The sequence below is a fragment of the Daucus carota genome, chromosome 4, assembly GCF_001625215.2.
Source record: "Daucus carota subsp. sativus chromosome 4, DH1 v3.0, whole genome shotgun sequence".
Taxonomy (NCBI): Eukaryota; Viridiplantae; Streptophyta; class Magnoliopsida; order Apiales; family Apiaceae; genus Daucus; species Daucus carota.
In genome coordinates, this window is record NC_030384.2 from 45,215,867 (window position 1) to 45,228,158 (window position 12,292).

Sequence of the window (12,292 nt, forward strand, 5' to 3'; positions counted from 1 at the left end):
GACTTATAAGCAAACCTTTTTTTTTTTTTTAACAGAGGGACTTATAAGCAAACCTGATCCAATTTTATTCATATTTATCTGCTAATAAATCTACCTCTTAGAAAACAAAAACTCGAAATTGGAGTAAAATTTAATTAATCATTCAAGCAAAACTATTATCCAATATCAAAAGAACCAATAATTTTGAGCACCCAATTTTTTTAACGAATGTACTTTACTTAAATGATTTACATATCTATATATAAATGAAAATTTATTATTAATAATATAAATCCATTAATCAAATATTATTAGCTAAAATTCAGAAAACATATAAATTTTTTTGAAATATCTAATAATTTTATTCATAAATTTATGGCATTATCAATGATCTCTGATCATATCACTTCTGAAATTGGAAATTTGTAAAGACAAGAAGGACTCGTTTATTTTTCAGGCTGTGTGGTTATAGTTATGCAGTAACTACATATTACTTGGAAGTTATGCAGTAATATTAAATTTTTATAAATACTTTATGCAATTGAAAATTGTGTGAATAAATGTAAATTTAATATTATAGTACTTAACTAGAATTTAATTTTTTGTTTGAATTTTACATATATATACATGTATATATTTCATAAATTTTATAAATGATATAAATTGATAATATAATATAAAGTAAAAGTATTAAACAACACAGGTTACTTAGTGGTATCAGTGTTTTCGATGGTTACTGCCAGCCTACAAAACTAAGGCCTAGGTGTTTGATTATTAACAGAATCTTGATATTCTAGAATATGTAGAAGGCTTAATTGAATCACAAACACTATTATCTGTATAAGTAGGTACCTTAATATGCAAACAAATGACTACATGTTTTATGCAAGCTCAAAACATAGATCATATACCCATACTATTCTATTGATTTCTTCGAGAATTATTGTATTGACAAGTCGTTCATCCTTTGTCCCAATCTAGTAGTATATATCTAAGAAAAAAAAATCTAAATTGTTTTGCTATTAGCTAGCAAACAAAATCAACTTGGGAATATATAAAGTTCAGGGTCTAGGATTATCATTTCAGTTGCTCTTAAGTTGAACTTATATTTTACAATTTACAACAAAATAGAAATGTAACATTTCCTTGCTCTATTAGCACCAACAATCATTTACAAAACTGCTAAATCAACGGAAAGTTGCACTTCGGTTCCCAGTCACTGGAAAGGCTTGGCGTCTTCTACCCAACTGAAAGCCTCCACTCTCTTCACCTCCCTCCGACTGACCTTTACCTGCATTCTTTTTTCTATTACCTTTATCACGCTTATTCTTCTCACCTTCATCACCACCGTTTCTCCTGCGATCTTCTCCAAAATGAACTTCTTTTCTAGCAGCTTCATAGTCGAATGGTTTTATCTGGAGTGGGCTACTAGGTCCTTGCTCTTGCGAATTCTTAACTGCCTTGGTTTTTCCCGGTCCATTTGAGGTTTGGAGATGTCCAGAAGACGGGTCGGAGAAAGACATCGTCTCATCTTTCTCGTTACAAGACAAAGGAGTGCTTACTTTATCCTGCAGAAATTCATCACTTATGGAATTCGGAGTATCTTTCACCGTCTCCTCATCGGAGTCGTCATCCAACATTATGATATCGAGCACAGGGCGGTTATTAGATAGTACAACACTGCCTTCAGTTTGCTCTAACTTATTATCCATCAACTTCGGATCATCAACATTAAGTAGCTCCTCATCTGATTCGGGACTGTTAGGTATATCAGCTGGGGTGTTGCCTTCAGTCTGCTCCAGTTTATCATCTGCAAATTTTGGATCCTCATCAAGCATATCATCATCTGACCCATCTTCTATCACTAAAATATCTTGCCCCTGCGACTTAGCAGCCGACAAAGCAACAGGTTCTTTATGACACAAACTCTGGGGTGGTTTAGCAGATTCTTCAACTGGTTGCAATGTTTCGACTTTGCCCGAGAATGCATGGAATGGAAGGTTCACAGAAGACCTAATCTGCTCCAACTTAGCCTCTTTGCTTTCCTACAGAGCATAGAAGAACAAAAGAGATGCACAGATTTTAGTATATAATTCAAATTATATCAAATCACCATCAATGTATAATAGTCTATACATCAATAATACTGAATAAAAAGAAGCCACATTAAAGGTCCAGGTAGGGTTGCCATACAATAGTACAACTTTATGTAATCTATTTAAAAGGTCATGAGCCAGGAAAAATCAGTGAATTACCACCTGCCAAGAGAGAGCAATCTAGAACATAATAACAGACAGACTATAAAATCTCTAATATAATCTCCACATATTAATTAATAATTAAACATGCAATACAGGACTAAAAATTTTCAAATAAAACATTTTAATTAACTTACCACTTTCTCAGGATCATGTTTCCTCTTAGGATTCCCAAGTAATGCCCCAAAACCACGATTAGGTTTTTTAAGCACCTGAATAGTTGCTTCATTCCCAAGTCCCTGCAAATAAAAAAAGGGTAAATTGACAAAATGTTCACCAGTGAGGATCACACAATAATTCTTTTTCTTCTTTTTTTGCGCTAATTAATATATTGTTACTCTTAACAAAAAATCAGAGCATACTAGATGCGAGAAATTCGTGCTTGCCTCTCTGATCTGGTTTGACATATTAAAGGTATTTCTTGGAAGTGCAGGTACACTGCCACCTTTATCATTTTGTGTATTCAGATTATCCGTTGCGTGATCAGAAGAGCCCTGATGCTCACTTCTTTTCACCTGACTAGTACTAGTTGCAATCTCCAATATATTCTCGTTTTGCACAGAATCAGAAGTATCGGGTACAGCTTGATTAGACAAAGGTTCAGGCCCATCAGCGACAACCGACTTTCCATCAGATATCTGTATGGCAAGCCATTTAACTGTTACTAACAATGTTCTGTCATCTGTGTTTAAATAGTTGTAAAAGACATAGAAAATCAGCCCAGCTATCTTTTAATTATGGAGTCTACAAGACGAGTGTACAAAAAACTTTCTAAAAAGAAAACACTGATTTTGAGCAATGTTAAAAATTATCTCAAGACCGTGAGATGCTTCCAGCACCATTTGATGGGTGTGAGACGATCCACATAACTAAATTTGTCGAAAATGACACCAAAAGGTATACAAATTATTACTCCCTTTGTCCCTCTCATTTCTTTACAGTTACTATTTTGGGATGTCCCTCTCATTTCTTTACATTACTATAAATAGTAAGTTTTTTCAATCATTACACCCACTATCTTCCCCCACTATCTCATATTTAACAATAAAAACTACTATTACACCCACTACTTTCCTCCACTATCTCAAATCTATTATTAAATATTGATGGATCCCACCACTTTACCCACTTTTCATCTAACTTTACTTATTTTTCATACATTGTCTTGGTCTCCGTGTCCCCCTCCAATGTAAACAATTGAGGGGGACGGAGGGAGTAACAATTAAGGACAATTTTTTGAGTAAATCTAGGATAAACTTTTTATAAGGATTCTCACAAAAAAAGTTATGGGTACATAGATACATCATCCTATTCATCATGAAAACTAGCTTGAATATATACGACTTACTGCCTTTTGGCGATCCTCCTTTAGTTTTTCAGCAATAGTTTCATAAGCGGCTGCATTTTGCATTGAATTCCTAATGATGCTAACAACAGAACCAAGATTGCGGTCGATATAATGGTGTCTTGACTTTACAGCTCGTCGTAACATGCTAGTGGTGGTAGGCATCTGTTTAGCTTTAATACAGAACAAACAGAAGCAGATGTTTCAATAAACCCAGAAACAGTGATGAAAATTAGATTTAGTGTTCCACAGTCACAATGGATCAGTTTCAAAATACCTATTTCGAGAAGTGTTTTGTTTGGCAATATAAAACCAGTACTTTCATCTTCAGCACGAGCAACAACATCCCTCCATTCAGAAAGCCCCTGAAACCAAATCCAGTTGAACACTTTATACGATAAAGAAATGAACCATATATACAATTTTTCTTGAACTGGTAGTCACTCTGTTACTCTATAAATACAACTCACACATGATCTAGAAACCATATATATACTCTGTCATGTGTATGTATTATGATATTTACCCCAGCACAGACTGATATATACATATATAAATATAAATATACATACATACATACATACATACATACATATATATATATATATATATATATATATATATATATTTTTCAAATTAGCCGCTGTTTATTTTACTTGTCTTTCTATAAATAAGTTTGATAATTATATTACTTTAATTCATATGCATTTTTATTTTAATTGAATCGTGTCCCTTAAATTATATAATATATAAATTTGCATTAATTTGACAACGAAGCTACAAGTAATGGGAGTCGGGACTTAGGAAAAAACTTCAACCAGTCCAAAATTCCCAGATATGAGTCTCATGCGTTTTTTGCCTATCACACTCTCATATTAGCTAGCAGTGTCTATAACATTATGCGCAGAGATGAAAGATGCTTACTGCAGCTACTGCAAGTTGCTGAGCATTAAGGTCAGCGCTCTGTATCCTGTATAAGAATCATAAAAAATATATATCAAATAATCAAGATCTACTTTAAGAAATAGAATATAGGCATAATGAACCTCAAGAAGACATGAAATGTACCCATATATGTGGAGCAGTGTACTATCAGTCGGGACATCTTTCTCATATAGCTGCATGCAGATATCATAGCTCCGCTGGTATACCTGTGAGTTAAAATTGGATAAATAAGAAACATAGTATGGAATTTCTAGACAAAAGAGTCCAATTTTACAGGAAAGATTTAATTTCTTTGTTTTTTTTGTAAGAAAAAGGCAAGAGAATTGTAATTTGGGCAGAGTACAAATAGCAACAAGTATACATCTTATTACTGTAATGTCTATGCACAAATTGTTTCATAGCCGGACATTAGTCACCTTATTATTTTAATACTTGTCTAGATGTTTTAGTCAACGGTTATAACTACTGTAGAGTTGCACAGCCATATACAATAGAAGAAACTAACATCTGACCTCTACAAGAGAGCCATCAGAGCTCTCAGATCCAGTGGACAGTGAGAGCAACTCAATTTTCATCAAATCATAGATATACAGCAGATAGTGCGTATCTTCTCTGGCATACCTGTCAATAACAATATAAACCGAATACAATTTTAATTCACCGAGGATGCATCTCTCTAAGAATTCAGCTGCTTAATTTGAACAGTATAAACTAATCTTATTGCATTCCAGGTTGTTAACAAAAACTCTCAATATTGAGTCATAAAATTTTTTAAAGGCTATTTAACTCTCTCTTGTATGGTATCAGGTTTCTATATAACATGTAAAATGCATTAAATCATATGTTATTAAAATTTATAACAAAAAAAGATCCTGAATAACCACCACAGACAAACTAATTTAAAAGATTTGAAAGTGTTTGCTTAATTACTTATATAAAAAAGAATACAAAGAAAGCAGACAGAGGATGACAAGTTGAGACTGCAGATCTACCTTAGCATGTCATCTGTAAGCGGACGCAGTCTCCAGTCTGCATTCTGGTATCTGAAGATGGTTTAACAATAAATTATAATTCTTCAACCAGTTATAGTTTGTTAGGAAAATAAATGCAGTGTAAAAGATAAATACACATACTCTTTGTTGGCTGCAACTTCACAGTAGTGATTCAGAAGATACTCCAGACTATTTCTCTCCAACTTCAAAACCCTCGAGGCCTAAAGAATATTAAAGAAACCACGTGAAGTTTATAAGGACATGAACATAGTTCAAAATGGATATCATAAAATTATATTATAGTTGGACCAAGATCTATTTAGAATATGAAACTAAAACCCCCCTCATTTTGCAGCTATGCTACTACTCTTTAAACAACGGTGAATGGGATGATAAATTAATATACAGATAAATAAGTAGCAAAAGAAAACATAATGACAAGAATCAAAGCATGTGATGATAAACTGAAACATAGGGGTCATCCACAGAATCAAATCAAACACAGACAAAGATCAAAGAGAGAATGAGCCTATATGTACTTGTATAAGCCTCCAAAAACATGTATGTATGTTCATATTCACAACAAAATACATGCATACTAGCATAGCACATGCACAAATGATTATAATCATACCAGTGTAGAAAGATATACGAATATATAAATCCATATTCAGAAAATATATGACAGTGAAGTAATCAGACTATGGAGAGCACAAACTTTGACCTCCTCTGTTTACTAGGCGAAGCAAAAACAGACATTACCCAAAAGGGGTATTTGCTGCTGTCAGACAAGAGTTATAGGACCAACAAGGCAACGGACACAATAACAACTAATGTTATTTCCATAACATCACATGTTGTCCAGAGTATGATATGTTTGTCTGCTATAAAATGTACCTCCTGATTATAGCCTATAAACTATGTTCCACATCATATGTTGTCGTCCAGGGTATCATACATAAGCTTGTTTTTAAAAGTCATGCCATCAATATGACAATCAAGCAAAGCAAATATATGTGAGATAAAAACCTGTCCAGTGTCGAACATATTGCATACGTATATTCCAAAATCCCTTTGCAGCCACATAATATCCCGATCTGCTCCATGCATGACCTAACGAAATCAAATATTGATATTTATCATGATAGTTATTAGACATACTAAATACACACACACACACACACACAGAATTCAAAGGTGCAAAATTACCTTTTTCTTACTAGGGTCTTTGAAAAGTTCTCTTAGATGTGGACCAATATAAATGCGAAGCTTTAGTGTGTCAACAACAAAATCCTCGGTCCTAGTAGATATTTGCATTAAGCAAGTAAGTCCTTGATAAGATCGATACTGATTATGTTCCAGATCAACCTGAAAAAGAGCAACAAGATTAAGAAAAACACATCAATCTGATATTTGCAACGGAGAATAACGGGCATAAGGCAAAATCTTTTGTGAAATAACATGGCAATTGATATCAATTCACAGTTTGATACCCACAAAATCATTATATTAACTCGCAACATGGTGGTAACTGGTAAGAGAATTACCGCAAACTCATCAGCACAACGTAATTTTGCAGCTAGTTCTTTCAAATCATCAAGGTTCTCCACAAGAGTGTATGTTGTGAAGTCCACCGGAAGTGGTTTCACAGACTCCACAGTACTCACATTTTTATCAGCAAAATCCAAGGGCGAAAACTTCTCCTAAACAATCAAAAAAATAACCAAGTCAAGAGGTGTAAAATGAATGGTACTCACAAGTAACTGGCCAAAAAAACAGCAGTTTATGGCAACATAGAAAAATCTTTACAAATTAAATTTTTGGATAAACAAAAATTGAACCGCTTATCAATAAAGAAAATAGAAATGCAATTTTACATTTATGCGAGCCATGCAAAACACAGATAAGGAAAAGATGTGACTATAATAAATAGAGGGAAGTATTTTGTCCTAGTTAGAGATGTACAAAAAAAAAAAATTCTGAATCTGCAACTCAAATCCGATCCGGGAAAAGTCGTTCCGGAACGAATCAGTAAGGTAAGGTTCAAAGAAGATCAAGATTCTTTTAAATCAGGATAAAATTCGACCCGGCGGTCTTTTTTGCAATCCTAAACCTAGTGGAAATCCTAGGGTTCTTGCCTCCAACAGTCGATGCAGAAGTGTGTAATAAAACTTGTAACTAACGATAGAAAAAAACATAATTACAGTACTATCTTTATCTTACAATATTAGAATTTTAAACTGCAGTACCCCTAAATACTTGACAACAAAAACACCAAAACACAAACTCCATTTTACAACAAAAATAACTATAAGCAACACAGCAAACACAAATTAAAGGAAAAACCTCAAAACTAGAAACAATTAAAACTAACCAATGGATGAATGAACCTTGAACCGTCCTCACTCCTCTGCAACCAAACATGCTGAAACGGCTCTTTCGAGTTATTAACCAGTATCCTATACTGCTTCTGCGGCTTCACAATCGACGGTATATGAAACGGAATCTTCGGCCTCGCTCCCAACACCTTGTCGTCTTTCTTCGCTACCTTCACCTCCGACAAGCTCAAATCCTCACCTCCTCCATTCTCCGCCCTCACATTCACCGCCTTCCCACTCTTCCTCAGCGTCTCAAACTCATCAATCGCGGAATCAAGCCTCTCAAACACCTCATCATTCACATTCACCAGCCAATCGTACGCGTCATCGTCGTCGTCGTCATCTAAACCTAATTGCTTCCCGAACAACTGCGACGAGTTAGCTGCGATTGCGTCGAGCATTAACTGCGAAGCGGATGAGATTTCTGCGACGGGGAGCTTGAATGCGTCGAAGTTGTTGTAAAAATGGAAGTCTTTGTCGGTGGAGATGCCGCGTAATGAGCCGGAGAGTTTTGAGAGAGAGGTGGAGAGAGGGGTTAGTTCTTTCTTGTCCGCCATTGTGGTGTGTTTTAATAAATTAAAGAAGTAAAGTTAATAGAGAAGGGGGTTTAATTAGGGCTAGGGTTTCATTCAGGGCGGCCTCGTGTTTGTTTTCTGACGATAGTTGGGGAACTGTCCGGGGGTAATGACCTAGGTGAAGCCCAAAGTGGAGGCGTGCACTCGAGCGTACTACTATTGATTTAGTGTACTAAGATTTTGAGCAGTAGATTGAAAATTAAAAAAATTCTTTTTTATAAACGGAAAATTAAAATTATTATTCCTGCGCTCCTCCCTGAAATAGAGACGTCTTGAATTTGACACATATTTTTAAATATTTTGGAGAAAAAATGTCAAAATGAATATTTTGAGATAAACGAGTTTTAATGTCATTTTCTGGTGGTCTCAATTATCACTTGACAACACATTTTGAAGTTACATTTTGATTTTCATTTGAAAACACAATTTTATTCAAACGCAACACGGATTCAATTTTTGAATTGACGTTTTGGGTCATGTTCTCAAAAAATGACAATAAAAAGACATCTGTGACCAAACCCCATATTTTTGGTCATTTAATAATATTATTAATTTATTTTTATGATTTATAATATTAATTATATATTTTTATTTAAAAAATGAAACTACTAGTTTTAATTATGTCGTAAAACAAGATAGAATCAATATACTTATATAAAGGAGAAGCGAGGGGCGTGTAGGTGGCGCCTCTCAGATAACTCCGTTCTATTTTTCTAATTTTCCAGAATTTTTGGATGAAAGATATAAAAAAAATTGTTTCAGATTCATTGATATGGTATATATCTTGGTATAAATTAATCTGATTCTGTTTCAGATTATTTATGGAATATAATAAATTGAAAGCATTAGTCTGATTTTATTTCAGATTATTTATGGAATATAGTAGCTTGCAAGTTTTTTAATCTGATTCTATTTCAGATTATTTGATTATGGAAAAGAGTAGCGCACAAGTTTCTCGGCACCTATAAATACCATTATAGGTTGTAGGGTTTTGGATCATCTAAACACAACCTACACTGTCTCTCAATATCACTGTTAAGGGTGTGCATTCGGTTCGGTTAACCGAAAACCGAACCGAATAACCAAAATAATTTCGGTTCGGTTAATCGAAATTTATATTTCGGTTCGGTTTTCGGTAGCCAAATTTTCAATTTTCAGTTATCCGGTTTTTTAACCGCGGTTTCATAGAATTTCAGTTTCGGTTAACCGAAATAAATTTCGATTTCGGTTAACCGAATGCACACCCCTAATTACAATAATATATGTTTGTTGGTGATTCTTTTATAATATTTGTTTTGGCCGTCGGACGTATTTGTTGTTGTTTGCAAGCTTACGGTCTGTTTTATTGATGTCATCAGTCAGTATAGTCGTATGCTTTTTATATGCAGGTAGTGGTGTATATGTCTAAGAAGTAGTGTTTGGAAAAGTTAATGACAATGTTAGTCAAGAACAAAACTTTTCCAAAAAAAAAAACACAATTAAAATTAAGATTCGCCGTGCTTTAAATCGTTAATTACATGTAGAAACTTATTATCATTTTTTCACATATAAATTATAGTCCAATTTTGCAATTTTAAAAATTAATATTGGTATTGCATCGAGATGTTTATAATATAAAATTTATTTTATTTTATAAATATTAATTTTGAATCAATAATATAATTTTTATAAGTCGCCGCAAATTGATTCTATTCTATAAATATTAATTTTGAATCATTAATGTAATTTTTATAGGCCGCCGCAACGCGCGGATTCTCAACTAAACCTCTTCTGGAATTATAACTGGAGGCCTCTGACATAACCTGGAACAAGGCTATACCTCAGGAATTCGTTATACATGATTTGTAGGAATTTTTTTTAGTTTATTTGTTAAGTTTAAACTTATTTTATTCCTGCAATCCACGTAAGCGCCATGTCACCTGAACTTAACAGAAAAAGTTAACTTTAACGTCTTTTTTAATTTGATTTAACGGCATGAAACCGTTAGTCTGTTGAGTGGTTTATGTGAGACCAAAAATTTCACAGTGATGCGGATGATACATTGGGGTGGAATAAGTGATCCATATGATAATTAACCCATTTAAAATATACACACAAGTGTGTGTTATTTTAGTTTCCGATGAAACATTTTCAATTGAAAATTGATGATTTAGTCACTTCTGAATTTTATTTTCCCTTTCTCGTATTTAACTTATAAATATTCATATTTTATATTTACACGATATTCCACCGAAGATATATTTTTTTTGGTTACTCATTACTTCTCCGTCTACAATATAAATATTCAACCACTAAAATATAAATAAAAATCTAAATAACTTAATTCTAAAAATAATAATAATTTATATGTTATTTTATTAGAAGATTAGAAGATTAATGTTATTGTTAAATAAAATATATTAAATTATTAAATTATGTTATTCTAAATATAAATACATTGATTATTGGAGATTATATAAATACAAAGATAATCACACAGAGAGACCTATTTGAGGACATTCAACTCATGTTCAATACAAAATGTAGTAGTTTGGAATTGGGAAAATAGATTTTTTTGCCATTCAACTTATTATTTGTTTAGAAATCTATCACTGAATTATAATTTATTTTTTTTTACCACTAATGTTAGGTTCGGATTTTTTTTGTCACTAACGTTAGGTTCGGATTTGATTATTAACACCATGTTCTTCTTTTTGGAGTTAATTGCATTTGGCACCTCTTTGGTTTCAGCATGTTGCACATTGCACCTAATAGTTTTGGAATAAACACTATGCAGCCCTTTACTTTTAACCCGTAGACACTTTGCACCCTTTCCGTTATCTTCTGCCGTTACCGTTAATTTTGTAGGGGCATTTTAGGAAATTTTATTATATTTAATTAAAATCAGACCTTTATTTAAATTTTCCGACCATCCAAATGATATTTTTCGAAAATCTATTTTGCGGTAGTCTGCAATATAATGGTAATTTGTGTCTATATCTTTATATGTAGTACTCCATATGTGTCCTAGGTAGTTTATCCTAGAGGACGAGAGTGCGGATTTTTTTACTCAGAAAGGAAATCTCAAAATTAACTTATGGAACTATATTTATAAAAAGTGGGAACCTTAAAATACGTGACAAGTAGTGGTAAAGAACTATAAAGTCAAGTGATACTATATTTTTGTGGAGTCTTAAAATAATTTACTCCCTCCGTCCCATTTTAACTGATGTTTGATTTTTTGACACGTATATTGAGGTGTAAAAAAATAGTATCTACGCTTAATAAAAAGATTTAATTCTTATATCAAATAAAAGTTTAGATTCTAAACTTTTATTTGATATAAATTTTATAAACAATAAGTATGTTTAGATGTGATTTTTTTAACACCTTAAAATACGTGTAAAAAAGTCAAAAGCAGTTAAAATGGGACGGAGGGAGTATAAAATTAAAGGTAAACTCTCGTACTTCAAGGTAAACTAGCTAGGGGACATATAGATGATTGTATATAATGTTATAGACACATATCATATCAACATAATATTGCAGACTATCATTATGTTTTTATAATGCTAAAAAAATAACATATTGTTAATAATTAAATCAAAACATAACGTTAGTGGCAAAAAAAGAAATCCAACGTTTTTTTAAAGAAAACAAACCAACATTAAATTTTATTCAGAAAAAATAAAATAAAATAATTTTTGAAATTTTTTGGAGTCTCAAAATGTGTGTCCAACTCTCGTCCTCCAAGGTAAACTACCTAGGACACTACATATAAAGATATAGACACATATTAGATCGTCATTATATTGCAGACTAACACTATATTTTAATAATG

At 32.8% G+C, this 12,292-nt stretch overlaps 1 protein-coding gene across 1 annotated transcript; it reads right to left on the reverse strand.

The window, feature by feature from the left end:
* Positions 1-1,006: 1,006 nt before the first annotated feature.
* LOC108218868 (protein RRP6-like 1) lies at positions 1,007-8,661 on the reverse strand. Its single transcript, XM_017392012.2, has 14 exons — positions 7,894-8,661; positions 7,067-7,222; positions 6,729-6,887; positions 6,549-6,632; positions 5,661-5,740; positions 5,520-5,570; positions 5,040-5,148; positions 4,651-4,733; positions 4,507-4,552; positions 3,860-3,947; positions 3,586-3,755; positions 2,624-2,875; positions 2,375-2,476; positions 1,007-2,024 (listed from the first exon to the last, which is right to left on the reverse strand). Exons 1-14 carry the CDS (start codon positions 8,452-8,454, stop codon positions 1,167-1,169), a joined length of 2,799 nt encoding a protein of 932 aa, XP_017247501.1. The 5' UTR covers positions 8,455-8,661; the 3' UTR covers positions 1,007-1,166.
* Between the last annotated feature and the right edge of the window lie 3,631 nt (positions 8,662-12,292).

What these genes read in the sequence shown, in the direction of transcription:
- LOC108218868 (XM_017392012.2), bottom strand. Translation starts at nt 8,454, where the DNA reads ATGGCGGACAAGAAAGAACTAACCCCTCTCTCCACCTCTCTCTCAAAA. An exon ending in AGCAACTTGCAGTAGCTGCA is followed by an intron (nt 3,948 to 4,506) that starts GTAAGCATCTTT and finishes ATTTGGTTTCAG; the next exon opens with GGGCTTTCTGAATGGAGGGA. An exon ending in AACATGATCCTGAGAAAGTG is followed by an intron (nt 2,025 to 2,374) that starts GTAAGTTAATTA and finishes TATGCTCTGTAG; the next exon opens with GAAAGCAAAGAGGCTAAGTT.